At 40.7% G+C, this 20,468-nt stretch overlaps 1 protein-coding gene across 2 annotated transcripts; it reads left to right on the forward strand.

The window, feature by feature from the left end:
• The first annotated feature begins 1,427 nt into the window (after positions 1-1,427).
• ano5a (anoctamin 5a) lies at positions 1,428-20,427 on the forward strand. 2 transcript variants are annotated; one of them, XM_053426961.1, is made up of 22 exons: positions 1,428-1,673; positions 5,159-5,226; positions 6,148-6,285; positions 6,599-6,640; positions 10,066-10,173; positions 11,347-11,415; positions 11,587-11,871; positions 12,142-12,261; positions 12,421-12,536; positions 12,640-12,774; positions 12,871-12,976; positions 13,122-13,182; positions 13,877-14,028; positions 14,836-14,910; positions 15,933-16,161; positions 16,626-16,804; positions 16,900-16,997; positions 17,096-17,226; positions 17,515-17,720; positions 17,809-18,008; positions 18,233-18,338; positions 18,524-20,427. In XM_053426961.1, the coding sequence occupies exons 1-22, from the start codon at positions 1,604-1,606 to the stop codon at positions 18,755-18,757; spliced, it is 2,928 nt and encodes a 975-aa protein (XP_053282936.1). In that variant the 5' UTR covers positions 1,428-1,603; the 3' UTR covers positions 18,758-20,427. The 2 variants fall into 2 exon arrangements, with proteins under 2 accessions (XP_053282936.1, XP_053282938.1); XM_053426963.1 differs by lacking the exons at positions 6,148-6,285; positions 6,599-6,640.
• Positions 20,428-20,468: the final 41 nt, after the last annotated feature.

Raw genomic sequence — 20,468 nt, forward strand, 5'->3', positions numbered from 1 at the left:
CCGTCAAGGCACCATTAATAAAGTGATTATAATCTGTGGGCTCATGCTTTAGGTCCATTAATAGGGACATTTGGGTTTTCATTTGGGTTTTCAGGTTGCAACATCCCAGGTTGCTCAAAGATCTGGGGATCCACAGACAAGCCTTGTACAAGACCGTAAAAGAAACATCTCACACTGCAGAACGATGGCTCTGGATCAGGATAGATCCCAACTGGGTCCCATGATGCAAGGGACTTGCACCCAGGTCTGATCAACCTGTGGTGGGCCTGCCTTAGGAGAGGCTGTCTTGTGAATAAAAGGCACCTGATGAAGCTATGGTACACAACTGAAGACATGTCGCTAACATCTGCTGTTGGTCACTAACATTCACTAACATCAACTGGCAGCAGGGTTTAATTAGTGTGGTAGAACGTTCATATTCTCCGTCTTGTCCTGTGTTGTAAAATGGGACAGTGTTTAGTTTTAAAAGGCACAGAGATGGTAAAACATGGTTTTCATTGTGCTGCCATACAAGCCAGTAGCCATTCAGATTTAGCTTGAGCCTCATCGTACCCTCAGGTTCGGCCTGTGTCGGCCTGAGGTGCACAACTGAGGTTACGGCCCTAACATCCGCTGGAAGCCGCTAACACCTGCTAACATCTACTGTTAGTAACTTCAATCGTGCAGAAGACCTTCAAATGAAAGAGGGACATTCGCCATCATCTAGTCCTAAATTCCATAAAAAAAGTATGAATAAATCACTAAATATAATAATTCTATATAGTACATTCTGGTATAGTATATTAATTCAGACTCTAGTTTGTATTCATCAGAGCAGATGATTAGAAATACGTTTAATATATTTATGAATATAAAACATACTTTTGGCATAACATATTTATGTATATGTATATAAATATGAACATGCTGTACTTTTGGCATTTATATTTGAGTATATATTGATATCAGTTGAATAAACTACACTTCTACACTATTAAATTGCATCTGACATTAAGACAATTTCACCAACTTCGTGAAACCAGGGTCTGGAGAATGCTCGTCTCTGATTGGATGATTAGATCAGAGCACATTTCTGTAAGCCTTAAATCCGTGGTGACCATGGCAACACTATCTTCAGGAGCAAAGCTATTCAGAAAACAACTTTAAATCACGTGACCGCGTGTTCCGCTTGTTCGTGAGTGGAAGCGTCGGGTGGAAAAACACGAACTCGTCTTTATTCGGTGAAAGTCCGTGGAAAAGCTAAGTTAACCTCCAAACTCTACTTTTGCGCTAACGTTAGCCTCTGTTAGCTGACGTCATACGTCTGTCCATTAGTGACACCGCTCCTCGTAACAAGCAGCGGACACGTGTGCTGGGTTCGAGTCCCGGCTCAGCGCGCCGTTGTGCAGAGCCCCTCCCCTCGGGATGTGATGCAGCCGCCGGGTGAAGGAGCCTCAGCCCGTCAGAGGAGCCCTGACACAGACCGAGCGAGCAGGGGACACAGCCGAGGAAACACGACAGTGGACAGGTTCTCTGTAGACCACGCGTCGTCCCGCTGGGGATTTTGTTTCACTGTGTGGATGAAGACGAGCGGACAGACTTTGTCTCCACCAGAGATTTAAAAATGAATCGAATAACGGGAAGAGCAGGAGGAGACAACCTGATTGAGATGAGCCCCACGGACTCTTTCAACGGTGAGTGGCCAAATCCTCAAACCTTAAAGTGCTAGTGTGAAATATGAATATAATATTTAGGATGTATACATGTGTTAAGAAGCTGGGGAAATACTGGTTATTTAATTACTAATATACCGAGTTTGGTTTTACCACATGGTCTTGAGAAAAACTTGAATTAATATCAGGTAAATATCTCACTAAAACTACAATCGTTATTCTATAGGAATATTCTACAGACACAATACATGAAGTGAGACATTCTAACAACAACAACATAACAGTAACCTTCAGTCACCAGCTAAGATAAATAGGGCATTTGAAATCACATTTATGTTGCTGTTATTGAGTTTGGCTTGACTTCACTGAGCCTGTAACAACTTTACCCTCACACCGTGATTTTTTAAATTCATTTTATTAACATATTCTCAGCCGTTCATAATTTTTTTCTAACTCCCCACCCTGCACTTTTCCTCTGAAACACCCACGTCCTTCTTTTTTCGTGGAGGGCAGCAGTGACTTATGGCCAGACAGCCCTCCGACAGCTGGCCTGCTCACTGGAAATACTGTGTCATTACAGGCAGCCATTACATTCACCAGCACAAACCCTGAGTCCCTCTCTCTGCCTCTGCCTCTGCCTCTCCCTCGGCTCCTGGCTGGATTTGAATGTCTAAACAACTGCTTAGTTTTTAGCCTTGTATGGTGTGCGGCTGAATGGAGGGTGAATCACCCTGGATGCTCTGCAGTGACTCTTATCATGCTGAATCGATATAAAAGTGTAGGGTTTCATCTGCAGCTTGGAGAGAACTGCACGATAGAAGTTTAGCTGAGACTGTGAAGTGTGAGTGATTATTATAGGATCAAAAGTTACTCTTGCCCTTGTGTGTTTATGTTGAGGTAACAGTGGAACCATCGTGTTTTCCATTCATCCCACTCACAGTTCCAAAACACTGAATCACACTAATACTCCAAATCCCAGTTATTTTAGTATAGAGGCATCCTGATGCTGACTGCTGAATGAAAACAGCCTTATAGCTCCCATGCCTGATTAGAAATATGCATTATTCCTATTGTATGAGTAAGATTTAGTCAAACCAGTAATAGCTAACATGCACTTGCAGGATGCAAATATATAAACCTCAAAATGTCCTACTCTTACTGTTATATTTCCAGACACACTCAGGACATATAATCTGAAACTAAAGTCAAAGCATGGGGGCAGCTCAAGTTCTCTAATAATCTTTTCTCTCTTCTCCGTTTTGTTAAACCTTTTACAGGTTGGTCTGACCACACACATTCAGACCGGCATGGTTTGTTACTTGTTGTTGCATCCCAGCTCACCCTTACTGAAAATAAACATTGAATCTATATCAAACATGTCTTTTATATGTGAACTGGCCTGTGGAAGCAGGTGTACATGTATGTGAATGTGTGCACCTGAAACTCACCACTGTAAACATGAGAGATGGCTGATTGCTTCCTGTCAGAGGAAATCAGACCAACTCATCCTGCTGTGCTGATATAGAAAATGCTTGAAGAGGCGACTGAATTTCCTCTGCCCCCTTAAATGAGGTGGTGGTAACAGTGAGAGTAAATAAATGTGTACAAAATGTAACACTGCCGCATGCATGCAAAAGAATAGTAGCAGCCTGGACATCATATCTCTGTTTTTGTTATGCAGCGCTATCAGTGTAGCTGAACTGTAAAAATAACATTCTTTATGTAAATAACAGATGTCTGTGAGGTTTGCTCTCTTGGTCTGTTGGGTTGCTGTGGTAATGCAAAAAAAAAGAGACTGCAGCCGCCTTGTGGCATTTCCACTGTGATCAGCTGCTCTCTCTGGAACAATGCCCTAACTGTGGAGGCTACTTTGTTAGGTGGGAAAAAAAGACTCCTGGCATCGCCGAGTGGCTAATACTGGGTTAGCAACAACACTGTGTCCAACTGTGCAAGAATATGCTCAACTGTTTGAGAGGCATTCACATGTGTTTTGAAAGAAATGTAGGCAGGAACAAATCAGAGCAGTGCAAAACAAAGTCAGTCTCATAGCTGATTTTTAAGGAAAATGAAAGATGAAGTTGTCTTTATCGTTGCTGTAAAAGTCCAGGGTGAAGGGGGGGGGGGGGTATATTTCAGCTTTATGTTTAAATCTGCTTTTAACTGTACTATATCAAACTGACTGTTCATGACTCAACAGTTTCCTCTGAGTGCTGCCACAACTCAGAAAGTCTATCTAACAATAAGCATGTATGCTGTTTTATTTTATGTTCTAAATTAAAATGACATCTTTATTATCTGTCAATTTAATCACCAGACATTGGACTTTCACAGGTATATAGGTATGATGAACAAATAAAGTAATATATTGGGAATATATATAATGGGATATTATATCCTCAAATACAGAGAAAATGTGCTTTGTACTAAATTAGCTACCAGCTAATTACCAAAAATGTTATGTTTTCATCGGTGTTTGTCTGTATTTTAGCCGTATTATGCAAAAAACTACTGAACTAATTGTATTGAAACTTGGTAGGATGGTGAGGTATGGGCTAAGTAAAGACCAATTACATTTTTGAGTGGGTTTGCTAAAGGGGGTGGATTCAGAATATTTACATTTTTAATTGAGTCGTTACATTTAAAATACATTTTCAAGAGTCTTTTAGGTAAAGTTTAAGTTCAGTAAAAAAAAACAATAAGAACAAAAAAGCTTGTAGGAGACACATTTGCATCATAGGTTTATATTCAATTTAATTCTTTTGTAGTTTTGAACAAGTGCTTCTTTGTTGACTTGGTCTGTAATAACATAGAGACAGAAAAGGTTTACATATTACAAGGTTTGAATGCTTGTTTCAGGTCTGGTTAAGCACATTCTCTGTGTTGAGTCCAAACTAAATATAACATCAGTGAGACCATCAATTAGGATTGCTGCATTTCTATTTTAAAACACACTCAGACTTTAACCAGCCTTTGCTTTATTTTGTTAGTGCTAGTGTTGCCAACAGAGTGTAATTCTATAGCAATTTCCACTGCGATGACATTTGTTCATGCAAATCTTCTTTTATCAGATTCTGCACTGGAAGGTAATAATTGATTTGGACTGAGGCAAATGTAGAACTTTATAGTGTTTGAATCCACGTTTTACCACAGTGAGAGCTTTCACTTTCAAGGGAGCTAAACCGACTTCTCAGTCTCATTTCCTGCGTCAGTGCAGTGCAGTCTGTGTGTATTCTCTCACAGGGATTTTGTGAGTCATGTTGTCTGGGCTGTGGCAGCACTGCCACAAAATGCTGTACAAATATAGACCACAACATTGGCTGTCAGGGCTCCTCACCAACCCCAGGCAGCTGCTCATTGGCCTGAAACTTACATCGCACCAACTTGCCTGTTTTGAGATTCACTAGGCTATTTGCTATTCTTATTTTTGTGAGTTGAGAGAATGGTCTTATAACTATCATCGGTAATTCGATTTTTAAAGTTGTGTTTTGTGTGTTACTGTCTTGCAGATGATATAAATGGCTACAGCCAACATGCCTCGTCCAGCACAGGATCTTTCCAGCAGGGACAGTCAGCGGTAAACAACAAACTCACCACACGTTGACATTCTTTCAGCACCTTCATAACATCCTGTGCCTCAATTGAACATATATCAGCCATTTGAATATGTTAAGACAAGTGCTTCCTATACTGTATGTTAATTTTAGCTTTCCAATACGGATGCACAAACGATTTCTGTTTGGCTGTGTCCTATCTTCACTTCCACCTTACCTCCTGTAGGAGTGGTAGCAGGAAGTTCATTGTGTACAAGTGAAAAGCTTTATCAAGATTTTCTTATCCCCTCTTGAGAGTTAAATAATCACACTGTTTTCCTTTTATGAACCCACCCACTAAAACAAGACAGGTTTGCGTATAGATCTTAGTAGAATTTAAAAAATTTGAGTGTGTAAGATTCAGGGGAAAGGGATCTATTGGCAGTAATTGAATAAAACATATTACAACATGACCCTTCTAAATTGTTAAAGAATTTTTTTTTTCTTTAACCTAGAATGGGCCGTTTGTATAAAAATACTTTATATCTACATCGGGAGTGGGTCCTCTCAATGGAGGAAGCCATATTTTTTAGCGTGTCCAAACTGTACAAACTAAACACCTTTTGAGTTTTTATGACAACTGATGGCAGCCACACCTTCTCTTTCATGTTTGGAAGGGGAGGGTGAGGTGAGGGGTAATCAGCTGCAACATACAACTTCACCACTAGGTGTCACTAAATTCTACACACTGAACCTTTAATTTCCCCCGGTTTGAGATAACATCCGTTTTTTGTTTTTCCAGATAATGATTTACAACCTGCACTTACATACATGCAAACATATAAATCCTTCCCTTCTTTGGATTATAAGACACCCCCAAGACACACATATGTAAATGTCACGAGAGAGTCAGAGATAACCCTGATGCTCCTGTCTGTTCTCCCTCTTTCACTCTACTCTTGAAGTCTTTTGTAACGCCTGATGTGTGTGTAGAGACCTGTGAGTCTCTCAGCACCAGCCTGGCCTCCCTGGCCTCCTCTGACCACAGCGACAATCCACAGCTTGAGGCTCAGACCTTAGAGCGAATCAATGCTTTGACCGGGGTAAGACGCCAGTCAAGGTCCCAGATGCATGCTGCTGCTGTGTCGGTGTGTTAGTGTGTGTGTTTGTGTCGTCTCACGTCATCTCCGAGCTCAAAACTGTAGCTGAGCAAGGACCTGATTGGGACATTAACTTGTTTTCAGAGGGTGGACTGTTTGAGCGTATTATGTCAGGATGTCTAAACACAATGCTAGTGTGGCGTGTCAGACATTTTGATTCCCCCCGTGTGAGGTTGCTGCTTCAGTTTTAGCTGTATGCTGTTGATATTGTTGTGTTGTTAGGATTTTGCTCATTCTCCACTCGGTTTTTCCACAGCTCTCGAGAAAGCGGGCTCTTTTCCTGAAGTTTCGTTCAAGGGTATGGCATGGTAAAACAGGCTTGTGATGTGATGCAACTTTGTGCATATGTCTGTCTGCCTGACTTTATCTGCTTTTTGGAGAACGTCTGCTCAGCGTTGTGTTTCTCCAGCAGGATGCGGAAAACAAAGCTTGGACATAAGAGTTGAAATCAATACACATATCTTGGTAGAGAGCTCATAGTGGTGGCTACTGGGGAGCATGTTGTTTTCTGCAGAGTAATGGAAACATGTCGGCATGAGCTGTAATGTGCGTTGATGCATCATGAGAGTTCATTAAAAGTGGAAAAGCTCTTTTCACCTGCTGTGATCTCACCTACGATAATCGTCTGCTTCACTGAAGAGAAAGCAACAGCCTGGTTGTGTTATAGTCTAATTACAGTAGTACGCTCACACGTGTACACACACAAACATGCACATGCACCGTGTACTGTATTTTAAGTTTTGCTCTTTTTGTGTGTGCATTTATGTATGTGTGTGTCCGTTCGGGTACACTGTATAAAGTCTATACTGTAATCAAGACGCAGCCCTGAGCTCATGACAGGACTGAACTGTGCTGTGGCAAACCACATACTGTGCTGTACCCTTCTCCTTTTTCATCTCTAATGTGGTCTTGCTTTAACGGTGCGTAACCGTTTTAATGAAAAGTCCATACCCTTTTCAAATAGCTAATCTTCCTGCAACCAGCTCCTGAAGTAATGAGACTCCCTCAACCTAAAGCTACGTGAAAGCTCAGTCAAAGATCCCTTCAAGGAGTTTTGGAGGAGACGCAGCTGCACGTCTATAAATTGTCTCTGTGATCAAGCTGACTGGTTTGTCCTCCTCCCAAAAGACATGGGAGTGTACGTCTTAATTTTCCTTACAGATCACAAACTTTCAGCTGCATGTAGCTTCTCAATAATATGTATTTAAAGAGAGTGTTGCTGAACCAGGTATAATTTTCTGCAAAGATCAGGATAGGAGTGTCCAGTTTTCATTTTTAGCTCTGCAGAAAGCACTTCTCTCTGTTAAGGGCGAATTTGAGGATTGCATTGATTCAGTAAAGACATAACAGAGTGATTAAATGAAAAAAAAGATGTTGCTGAACAAATATAACCAATGCAACTTTGTGATTTTTGTATTAGGCTGCATTTGAAACTAAGAGGATTATAAAACTGAAACTAGACACGAGAGTTGTCTCAGAAGAAAACACATTAAAGTAATATATTATCAGGCAATTTAGCTGTAAATTATTGAAAATCTAACCAAATATTACCAGCTTTAGGAAAATTATGTTAAAATCATGTTTAAATCCCCCCCTACAAAAGTAAATGCCCTGAAAGTTAGGGTTAGGAGTGGTACCTCCTCCCTGCCTTCGACAGCCACCGTATGTTACACCATGTTCTAAATTTACCCTCCTTATTTAAGACATTACTTGCATGTCTGAACACCCAGTAGTTGTGGGTTAGAGGGTAAATGTATAGAGCTCTGTGGCCTCTTCCAGCTTTACTGAGAAGAGGCAGGTCCCAGCAGATGCACTGATTCCATATGGCTGATCTGTAATTACAGCAAATTAGAGAGTTTCTGCAGCGACGTCCCAGTTAAAGAAAGCAGCCAATCTGCCATGGTCAACATGGTCCAATCACCACTGAGAGGTTATGCAGACCAGTCATCAGGACACATAATTTGGAAAGAGAAAGACATAAAAAGGTTGATCCCTGGGACATAATTCCTTGTTTGAGTTGAGTAGGAAGCAGTGTGCAGATCCAGCTGCACTGCTGCTGTTCAGGATCATTTGTGTAATGTGGCTCAGACTCTTTACATACATTTTCCATTGATAGTGTCACATTTAAACTTTGAATAAGATTGTGGTTGAGGCTTCAGATAGTTTAAACAGTACCTTTTAAACAGTCAAGTCAGACTGGGGAGATAATGCACCAGTTATTATAGGATCTCATCTTACCAGAGCAGATTTCTTAACGTGGTCATCTGGCCTTTTAGCTGTGGTTTTTCAGATTTTTGGGAAAAACCTGTTTCAGGCATAGTTACTCAAAAATATCCAGAACGCTGCCATCTTGAATCTGCACGGTGCCAATCAGGTATTTTTCTCATATCCCATTCACAAATATGGAGGAAACAGGGTTTATGGGAATAATTAATTGAATGTGTACTGTGACTTTTATTTTGGTGCATGTCATGGTCATCTCCCTCTCTTCCTGGATCCCTCTCTTCCTCTCTTCCTCTTATTACATTAACTAAATGCATCAGCAGCTGGCAGCAGCTATGCTGCCACAATGCTGACATCATCTCTAGTAGTCTGCTCTCTTTCTCCTCTGTACTCCTTCCTCCTGTCTGTTCCCCTCCCTCCTTATTCTGTGAATGTCTGAGCAAGTAAGGGCTTGTTGTGGGAGGAGAGGGGCCCGGACTGGAGCTCCTCTGATCTTGGGATCAGTGGAATGAGAGTGAGAGAAACAGAGCTTTCAGCGGAGGACTCTGATTCCCGGAGAGAGGCAATTTTGCCCAGGCATCCGGCCTTTTTTCTCTGATGCATCCTAACCATAAATGGAGAGGATAATGGAGGTAAAGTGCTTTTCCTTTCCTCCCTGCCCCCCGAACATTAGACCGACCAACAAGGCAATCTGTGCCAGAAGTGCAGAAGCTCTAAATGTGGTTGGTTGCTGTGCTTAATGTCTGCATTCTCTGAATAAACAGCGGCCCTGTGTAGGTATGTCACTGTACTGTAGTGATGTGGTGTGATGACAGGTCTATGTGGTTATTTTTAGCTTTCTGAACAGCTGAAGCAGCACTGACAGTCATGCCTTCCCCTCCTGCCGTAAAGCATTTTTCTGCAGTCCACTCCTTCCAACCATGTAGCTGTTAGCATTAGCTGATACATATGCTTGGAATTTCTTAAGCCACCAACAAAAGGTTGTTTCACCGCTATGGATCCCAGGATTTACAGAAAACGTAAATATTGGAACCTTTTGCCCAATGTGGCTACTGCCTGTCTCTATTGTGTAGAGATTGAGAATGTTTTTTTTTTTAAATGTATTTGTGGACCTCCACAAATCCTTTACCATGACATATACCCTAAGGATGTGTTTGAGTTGTAGAGAGATGACCTGAGATCAAAGCTTTTAGTATTCTGGAAATCTTTTCATTCATTCTGAGATACAACATCAGTTTCTTTAAAAGTTTGTCATAATCTTGTTCGGTAAAACCTAGTAGGGAGACATGAGCAACATAAAACCCTTTAGCACACTAGTGTTTGGAGTGAAAGTATGACATGTGAGTGTGATGTGGTGTGGAGGCCTTGTTCTTTGGGTTTTGCTGTGAACCACTGACATACTCTTTGGCTGCTATGAATGCACCCCGGACTTGTTGTGCTGATACAGTGCCGCTTTATATTTTGAACAGTATTCAATGTTTGTTCGATGTATTTTTACAGATTGACAAACAACAACAGAGTAAAGACTCTGTGTTCTTCCGTGATGGGCTGCGAAGGATTGACTTTGTCTTGTCCTATGTGGACGACAAAGCTGGCGAGAGAAAACAGGTAAGAAACGAATGAGAGGTACATTTTTATTTCTCTATGTTATCTTTATGTTTTTTATGTATTTATGTTTGATTTGTTGTTGTTTTATTTCCAACCTAGCAGAATGAAAGAGAATATTAATAATTGTTGTACAAACTAAACATCTTGAAATCTTAAAATGTGGCACAAACGAGCAGTGAATGTTAAATCCTAACCCTAACCCTCACAGTGTGAGTCACTGGCATACTCTAAATACCACAACACTGATAAAACTAGATAAACTGTTTCTCTGAGTTTCCAAACCTGATCCTGGGAAGGACTTTTCTAAGGTTACTGCTACATTGACAAAGAGTCACAAGCTTATTTTCTTCTTTGGTAAATCAACTTTTTCCATTCTGTGTTTGGTCACATGTTGTTCTGTGGCCAGTTGCTATCAGCCGTGGGGCACTGAAATACTTTTAGTGTCTACTGAGCTGTTAGCCTTCACATGTGGATGTTACCACTCCTCCTGTATGAGGCAGTGTGTCACAGCCTCGTCAGCGAGTCAACACTTAGACCCCTGGCCTTGTCAGGGAGGACTCTTCTTATTTTTTCCACTGTTAGAGGAAGGCCAAATAGGAGGCCACTTCCTGTGTTTTATCAGTGTGCTGTAAAACTTGGCAGTAAATCCTCCCAGTTAGGCGTTCACTCTGTCAATTTGTACTGTGATGATATGGTCAATTTCTGTATATATATTTTTCATGATAATATTTAACCTTAAACAGTAAGTGACAAATGGTAACTTTTGTACTTTCGGCAATGTACACAGTAACTCTCACTAACTCTAGTTTTCACTACCATGGCTGCTGCTGTAGAATCTGCTGACACATTGGTTTCACATATCCAGATGTACACTCTTCACATTATGCATCTCGTCTCACATTATAAGTAATATAATTTTATGTTTAGAAATATAAATTGTATCAATTTAAATGGATTGTTTTCAGTTGATAACACATTTCATTTGAGTGTTGTACATATAATGTCTGAATGGCTCATAATCTGAATACTGTATATGCTGCTCACTGTTACGCGTAAGGTTTGTGTGTACTTAATTTCTTGTACAATACATTTTATTCTCATAATTCTATAATAGCTAAATATAACTGAAATCAGCTCATAAATATATTTACCTATTCTGTTTTTTCTTTCAAGGAGAGGAGGAGGGTGTATGAGGCCAATTTAGCCAAAGTTGGTCTGGAGCTGGAGACAGAAGATAAATCAGTAAGTTTCTCATTTTGATTATCAAGATAGATCACCACTTATACTGGATGCATATATCATATTACATATCTGTGTGTTTCAAGACTTTAACATGATCTCTATAAATTATCTCCTATTACTATATTACTTTTTCCAGTAGCTCTTTATTCATTTTTCTGTCATTATCACCAGGAGTCAGAAGATGGGAAGACTTATTTTGTGAAGATCCACGCTCCATGGGAAGTGTTGGCCACCTACGCAGACGTGCTTAAGATCAAGGTTCCGTTCAAGGTCAACGACATCCCAGACAACACAGAGATGCCCATGAACTGGCTGTCCACCCCGTTCCGTCTGCCCGAGACCATCATGCACCCTGAGCCGGACTTCTTCACCGCTCCTTTCGACAAGAGCAAGTCTGACTTCTTCCTCATCGATGACAAAGAGACATTCTTCCCCCCTTCCAATCGCAACAGGATCGTAAGGATACTTTGGCTTTCTTATCTTGGTTGTGATCTCGAAAATAAAATATTCCATTCAGAGCTGAATACTGCAAATACTGCTGAAGCAGGCCTGAAGTAACATTTTGGAAAATAGTTATCAAGATGACTTACCTTCAAATTTAGCAGGTCATGTTTATTGTATTGAACTGAAGGTCCATTATCTCAAAATTGTGGGGAACCCAGAGGCAACTTCATGATTTTGTTTTTGCACTGCAAGTTTTATATTTGTTTCACTCTCTCTGCTCAGGTCTACTACATCCTGTCTCGCTGTTCATACTTGAGGGAGGAATGTGGAGATAAAGACAAAAAGGGAATCAAGAGGCTACTCAACAATGGCACCTACACTGCTGCCTTTCCCCTGCACGATGTGAGGCTCTTCTGCTGAACTTCTGGCACTGAACCAATCGAATGTTCACTATTTGAATTCCAGCAGTAATATCCTAGTGAAAGCTGTGTGTGAGGTTGTAATGAAAGGATGATTTATACAACAAATGTGAATGTGAACTATTTTCTTCTGTATATGCAGTGTAGATACTGGAAAAAATCCAGGGACCTTCACTGCGAGAGTGAGAGATACAGTCTGTACAAACACTGGGCCAGATTCCTCTTTTTCTTCAAGGAGCAACCCCTCAACCTTGTCAGGCAAGATCTGAAAACAAAATTGTCATATCTGATGTGTAGTAACTCAACTTTAGTGGAACAGCAAAGGAATTCACAATCAATTTGGTCTTTCCTTTTCCAACAGGAAATACTACGGAGAGAAGATCGGTATTTATTTTGCCTGGCTGGGTTTCTACACTGAGATGTTGTTGTTTGCTGCAATAGTTGGTACGATTTGTTTCGTCTACGGAGTCCTCACTTACAAGGACAATGAGTGGAGGTGAGTTTTACAAAGAGAACTGGCCTGTCTTGTCAACGTATTATTAGATATTATTGTATGTTTTTGATAATAAAAAATGTACTCATCTCCCAACAGTAAAGAAATATGCAGTGCGGAGATTGGAGGCAAGATCGTCATGTGCCCACTGTGTGACAAGAAATGTGGCTTCTGGAAACTCAACTCAACATGTAACTCCTCATGGGTGAGATTCCTAACTTTCCTCCTGAGTTGCTTGTGTTTGGGATTCATGTTCTACCCACATATGTGACATTTAAAGGATGGCAACAACTAAATGTCAATCAAGTATTTCATTATCTCACCATTTGTCAAACATGCCCTTCTTTCAGCAATCACACCTATTTGACAATGTGGGAACTGTGTTTTTTGCGATATTCATGGGGATATGGGGTGAGTAAAGATATTATCTCTTTGTATTTTATATCTTCTGACCCAGTGCACCACCTAGTGGCATTTGTTGAACTATACTACTCAAATCCCATTTGCTAACTCAATGATTTTAATTAATTGTTACGTTAAGCTTTGGTTTCATTCGCTGATTTTTTAAGATCTGACATTTCTGTAATATATTAGAGTTAAATGAGGTCAAAGCACTGAACAATTATACTTGAAAACCTCAACAACATCACTGTCTAGTACATTTAATCAAAGCCGGTCTGATACACATTTTTAGGGAGTGCTGATACAGATATAAAGTATTGAGAATAATTCTGGTACCCATATATATCAGCCAAAGAAAATTGGCGATGATTCCTAAGATGTTTTTATCAAAACTTTTATGACCAAGAAATATAATTGGGGCTTGCTATTTCACAAATTAACCATAAATAATCTGAAGTCAACTACAACCAAATATACAGAACTTGTATTAATTCAAATGTAAACATAAATGCACGTATTTCTTATTTATTTGAATTAAACATTTTCATATTGGCCCGTACAACATAAACGCTAGAGAAAACCATTCTGCGCAAGGCTCGTATTGATGATATTATAAACTGAGGACTTTGTGTTTAAACATGTTAATAGAGATTAAAAAGTTAAGTTAGCCTGATACACCTGGTGTGGTTGAATGTCTCTTCAGTGACGCTGTTCCTGGAGCTCTGGAAGAGGCGGCAGGCTCGTCTAGAGTATGAGTGGGATCTGGTCGACTTTGAGGAGGAGCAACAGCAGCTGCAGCTCCGGCCAGAGTACGAGACCAAGTGCTCCAAACGCAAGCTGAACCACATCACTCAGGTGTTTGAGTGCTCATGAAATACTAATATCCTGTATGATACTTTTCTAATGTGCAGCTCTACTTCTTTGTAGCTCCCACAAGGCTTTACCAGACAGCTAACTGTTTGTAAGGACTAAGAACGATTACACGATACAGCATGTGTTGTATTTATTCAATACAGGCTCTACAGATTGGGTTGCAGTCATTCATTAGGCCTGTGCCTTTACTAAAAAGCAGGTTTGAATAGAGATTTTTCTAATCAAGAACATTAGTTCTGTAATTAGTTGTAAATAGTGACAGTAGTAGGCACAGACTTGAATTGCAACAGCAACAGGGTGCTTTAATATGTTGTGACCACATTCCAACCGTCTTTAGGAATCAGAGTTGGTTCTTAGCAGGACTGCTACAGATCTATTGGCCAACTTATTTCTGTGCTGGGCCACCGTGATCCTCTGGGTAAGGGTGGCACTTAATGTGGAATGCCAATGTTGGTAAGGGAGAAGTGTTGGTTTGATGTATTTTGTGTGGTTAACCGACATTTCTGGAAAGACTTGGAGGCACGAACTTCCTTCTCTTTGCTGAATTCCTGTTTGTCTGGTGGATCGGTGTCTTGAAAGAGGTTTTTGCAAGAGCTTGACTTCAGCAGGAGTCTGTTCGATGAAATAATTGGACTCACGCCTAAATTCCTACATGTAAAAAACTCTCATTGGGATTCTCCTTATCTGTGGGTAGGGGTAATTAAAGGGACTTGGCCTGGAGGGGTCTTTTCAGGATATAACAAATGGTTACTGACTTCTCTGTCCATGCTTTGCTTGGTTATGATGTAGGAAATGGAGCCATACTTACCCATAACAAGCAAGTGTGCACGCTTATGTCTATCTGGAGCCACTGTCATTTTCTGGGTGAGCATAGTATCTTTGGTTCTTCATTAATTACCACTGCTTTCAACTATCTTCCATCTGTTCTTCCTCCCTGTGTCACTTACCTTTCCCCATCATAGTGTTCATCATCATCACATGGAACCATAGACTGTATGTAAAGATGGACATCGTGACATCTTTCCCATAGAGAAGTAAAAAAATCATCTTTATCGCCCCTTGGTGGTTGGCTACAGTATGGGTCATGAACCATGTCTCAACCATGTTAGTGGGTGGGACATGGAAAAAAAACAATCTGGCTCAGTAAACTCAGTAATAGTTTCTTAGGGGTCATTAAGTTTCGTTTTAATTCGTTATTTGATGCTATGGAAACATCATGAAAATTCATGATTGACAGCTGAGACTCACTATTTGACGAACGTGTGTATCTGTGGCAGCTCGATACTGTGGCTCTACACCATGATCACTACTGCGTAGACTCTGGCTCCAAATGGTGTCAGAAGAGTAAGATGGTGGCACCGAGGGGGATTGTAGCTTCATTTTTGCACAAAAGGAGGAAGTGGAGACGTGTCGTCCATCCATACAGTCTATGCAATGACCAGTATCATGTGACCAGAGCCAGTTTGCGTAAAACCTCTTTAAAATGTAGCTCTTGTAAATAATGTAAAAGCTGAGATGAGCACAATTGTCTATATGTATGCATGCGTTTACTATTAGCTATAGCAATTATGTCAAAATGATTTAACTCTTACAACTAAGACACATTGAAGACCAAACTTTTATGCATATTAGTTGAATTTACAACTATTATCCTTGCTTACGTAAAAAAAACATTAAATTGTGTCCTAGTTGCTAGCTTATGGTAGCTGGGTTTTCATGGGGCATTTGTGCACAACTCAAGCCTGTCTTCTAACATTTTCCGTTGGCTGTAACTCACCTGTATCTGTTTGTGATTTGCTGTGGTGTTCTCACTGTACCTTTTGTCTCGTGCCTTGCTGTGCCATGCAGTTGTCTTTCATGTTGCCACTGTTGTCTCTGTCCGGAAGATTTCGTTGATCATTGCCTGCATCATTGGCGTAATAGCGTACCGCCTGGCAGTGTACGCCGCCTTCGCCAGCATCATGAAGGACAACCCCACCACCCAGCTGCATGTGGTCGGCCCCTACATCACGCCACAGCTGGCCACCTCTGTCACCGCCTCCTGCATCAACTTTGTCATCATCATGATCCTCAACCTCATGTATGAGAAGGTGGCTATTTGGATCACAGATATGGGTGAGGGCCAGAGTGAGAGGATGTAAACAAGACAGTTACATTTCCGTGTCTTCATCTGTCCACACTTCAGTGCATATTATCACAGTCTTGTAAGTAGGCTCAACAATTCCCTTATCAAAACCAAATTGAAAATCCCTTAATCCAGCCTTTCATTTTGATGCGAATTCCACACATTCAAACATATCAGTCCAGTAACATGCTTTTAAATAATATACATAATTATTTTTTGAGAAGTAAGCAAGCATGTTGTAAATCACAGAATGTCGCAATGTTAGAGAAAGAGGAAAAAAAAGATGATAAGGATTCAAACAAAATTAAATGTGTTTACTGAGTCATGGTTCTACGTATTCCTGCTAACTAACAAACATAAATGCAGACAAATACATAACCTCCTTGGCAGAAGTTGTTATTATTTATTTTATGTATTTAAAATCTATCTTTTGCTACCTTTTACTATGTGACAGAAATTCCAAAGACACACCTGGAGTATGAGAACAAGTTGACGGTGAAGATGTTCCTCTTCCAGTTCGTCAACTACTACTCCTCCTGCTTCTACGTGGCCTTCTTCAAGGGCAAGTTTGTCGGCTATCCTGGAGAATACGTCTACATGTTTGGCGAGTGGAGCAAACTGAGGAATGAAGAGGTACACAATACGGCAAGATTAGCATCAATAACTCAGCTTAGGTAAAGAATGTAAGTTCATTTTGGTTTATTTTCTATCTCCACATGTGAATTTAGTGTGACCCCGGTGGTTGTCTTATTGAGCTGACCACCCAGCTGGTGATAGTGATGACTGGTAAACAGGTGTGGGGCAACATCCAAGAGGCTCTGGTCCCGTGAGTATTCCATCTGAATGTGCCACAATCATCTCTTTCTATTTAGCTGTGTTGTGGCTCCATTTGAAGCTCTCCCTCAACCCCACTGTTTCCTTCAGGTGGCTGATGAACTGGTGGGGCAGCAGGAAGGCACGGAAACACCCAGAGAGTCTTTACAGCCGCTGGGAGCAGGACAACGATCTGCAGTGCTTTGGACAGCTGGGTCTTTTCGACGAGTACCTGGAAATGGGTAAACATTCATTACAACACCAATCCACTACACAGAGGAAGACATACCTGAAACTTAGGGTGCAGCCAAGACCAACTGCATAAACTCCAAGTCACCATTTAAGTCAATTCAAATTCTCAAGTACAGATATCCAACTTCAATACTTTAATAAAGTATACATTCAGTAAGAATATTTATCCGTAGCTAGGTCGGTAAGTGGATAAATAGATGCAGTGTCCTCTGAGATACAACAGATGGTGCTGTTTCCATCATACTGCGTCTCACTAACCTCTCCTCACTTTGTCCCAGTGATCCAGTTTGGTTTCATCACGCTTTTCGTCGCCTCCTTCCCCCTGGCCCCGCTGCTGGCACTGATCAACAACATCATTGAAGTAAGAGTGGATGCCTGGAAGCTGACCACTCAGTACAGACGCCCAGTGGCATCCAAGGCCCACAGCATCGGGGCCTGGGAGGAAATCCTCAGCGGGATCGCCGTCCTCTCCGTTGTCACAAATGTTAGTACTGGACTGTCTGTGACTGCTCCTTATCTGCCCAGTTGTATCTGTGGTTTTGTCCTCACACCATCTTTCCCTTGCTCCATAGGCGTTCATCGTGGCCTTCACCTCTGATATGATCCCTCGGCTCGTGTACATGTATGCCTATCACCCAGATGGTGAGATGAATATGAAAGGCTACATAAACAACAGCCTGTCGTCTTTCAATATATCTGCGTTCCCACTGGCCAACAGCCCTGAGGAAGGGGAGAACCCTGCTTGGTTCAACAGCTCCATCACCTCCTGCAGGTGAGTGTGTGTGTTTGTTTGTTAAGTTGAGTTACAAATGCAGAAAGTATTTCTAACAAAATGTACTTGCCAATTGCAGTGTCAAGTATAGAAGTGCTTTACTCATAGTAGTAGCATAAATACTATTTCATTCTCTTTTGCATAGTGGACTGAAAAATGACTTTAAACAATCTTGAATCAAATAAGGCTACAGCAATCATAAAACAATTTTTCTTTGTTCGAAGGTATCGTGATTTCCGCTACCCTTCGGGCCACGAGAAGGAGTACTCCCACACCATGCAGTTCTGGCATATTTTGGCTGCCAAGCTTGCTTTCATTATCATCATGGAGGTAATTCCACCAACACTTAGTGACCTCATGGACCGACCTTCAGATTCTTCCCTTGAGCTGTAGATAGTGAAGAAAGAACAATGTTTCTCTTTTATAATACAAAGTCTAACTCCTCACAGAATTTCTTCTTCAGCTCTTCAAGTAATTCTTCCAACATGAACCCATTGTACTCTATTCTTCTGCAGCATGTCGTGTTCATGGTGAAGTTCTTCGTGGCCTGGATGATCCCAGATGTTCCCTCTGACGTGAGGGCTCGAGTGAAGAGAGAGCGCTACCTGGTCCAGGAATATCTCCACAACTACGAGGTGGAGAAGCTGAAGAAGCAACTCAGCCACAACAACTGTAGCAATGACTGTAGCTGCGAGCCCATGATCTATCCATCTTTATCCAAGCATGAGGTGCTGTCAGAGTGTCTCTAGCCCAGCGAGCTGCTTCTGGATCAGCTGGACAAGATGGGATGACATGGTGATGTGTAGATTGACCTGCTTATGTATTATGATACATCTCTTTACCGCAGTGCTTGTGTTGTTTGTGCAGTACACACACAGACCGTTATCGAACAGCTATAGAGGTTTCCATCATTCACAGCCATGCTGCTGATTGTGAAGTGCACACAATGACCACATCTCCATGCATGTTGACTTAAAATTTAAATGCTGTCTTATATTTATGGCTTTTTTCACTCATTTTTGTAATTATAGTGATGAGGATCATTCAGATCTTGTGTCGAAAAGACTACTTATTTAATTGCCACCATACTTAACCAAAGACTGGATGCCTTTATATAACACAACCACTGTTTTTATATATCTGCCAGTAGACTATCAATATTATTTGGAAACTGATTTTGCTTATTTTCAATTTTTGAATATTTGTTTGTTTGTATGTACGGTGATATGAAGGGTTCCAGTGTCATGTACTAAAAGTTAATGCTGGACTTTTTTTTTTTTTATTGTCACAAATGTGAGTATTGTTTATTTGACATTATTGTGGTCATGACACAGAAGTAACACACTTTTACCAAATGATTTTCCTCACCCTAGTGGCTTTAAAAGAATCCTGCTCTGACCTTGTTACAGCCCAACACTTGCTCCAGGTCGAAAACCGACTTGTGAAGTAGGTTTTTATGAAGAGAAACGTGTACTGCTGTTATTACTGTGAGTACAGGCAAGATTTTTGTCCTGAGATGGCCAGTTGTTGAGCAGCTGCAGCAGCTGTCGACTGTTGACAGTGAGACTTGTTCCTGGAGATGAGAAGCAAAAAGCCCTGAGAGGGTGAAGAGATCCCTTTTTAATGTGCCTCTGTTTACCAACACGTTAGAGCTAATGAAAGCCTGCAGCCCCCGCCTACTCAACTATGTGTGCTTCATTACACAAAGCACATCAGCCTCCCGGTTTCCTCAGCTGTGTCTTTGTGGTGAAGGAAAGATACACACATTTTTTTTTTATTTTGCACAAAGCACTTAATAAAAGCTCACTACCAAGACATAAACATGTCAATCTGTTTGTTGTCCTTCCACCACATAATGATAATCAGTGTTTCAAACTAGAAGTGTGCGATGGTCTTTGTTTATTTACAAAGAGTTTTACTGTAGTAAGGAGTTTCTTGTTCTGAGCATTGTTATTGGGGTTAAACAAAGATAAAATGTAGCGTTTTGTAAGGATTCACATTTGAATGCATACATGCAAGTGAAGAGTAGAACTGAAGTATTTTAAGTTAATGTTAATGTAAAACTGCTTTAAACTCAGGCAACTAAACCCTTTTTGCAGGTGTGACCACTCCAGCAAAATTGGTCTGTTCTAGTTTTTCTTGCTGATCTATGCCTGTTGATGCCTTAATAAATCCAACAACCTTGTTCTCTTTATTTTATTTCTTTAACTTTTTTTCCTAATGTCTGTATCCTTGTTATGCTTTGATAACATTTGATTTTATACTGTTAACATACATGAAAAGGGTGAACCTGTTTACTTTATGCTGAAAGTTTCATATTTTCATCCATTTAGTTCCGACATTTTTGTAATGTTCATATTCACAAATGTGTAATGCAAAAAAAGGCTATTCTCCAAAATAAAGTACCTGTTGAACTTGAGCAGTTGTGGGAGATGTTTGAATGTGGGCCTGCTTGCCGAA

This window comes from Pleuronectes platessa, chromosome 7 (genome assembly GCF_947347685.1).
Source record: "Pleuronectes platessa chromosome 7, fPlePla1.1, whole genome shotgun sequence".
Classification (NCBI taxonomy): domain Eukaryota; kingdom Metazoa; phylum Chordata; class Actinopteri; order Pleuronectiformes; family Pleuronectidae; genus Pleuronectes; species Pleuronectes platessa.

Bases quoted from the DNA above. Each gene is read 5' to 3' on its own strand.
- ano5a (XM_053426961.1), top strand. From the start codon at position 1,604: ATGAATCGAATAACGGGAAGAGCAGGAGGAGACAACCTGATTGAGATG. The intron at 5,227-6,147 runs GTAAACAACAAA...CTACTCTTGAAG, and splicing joins TCCAGCAGGGACAGTCAGCG to TCTTTTGTAACGCCTGATGT. The intron at 17,227-17,514 runs GTAAACATTCAT...ACTTTGTCCCAG, and splicing joins CGACGAGTACCTGGAAATGG to TGATCCAGTTTGGTTTCATC.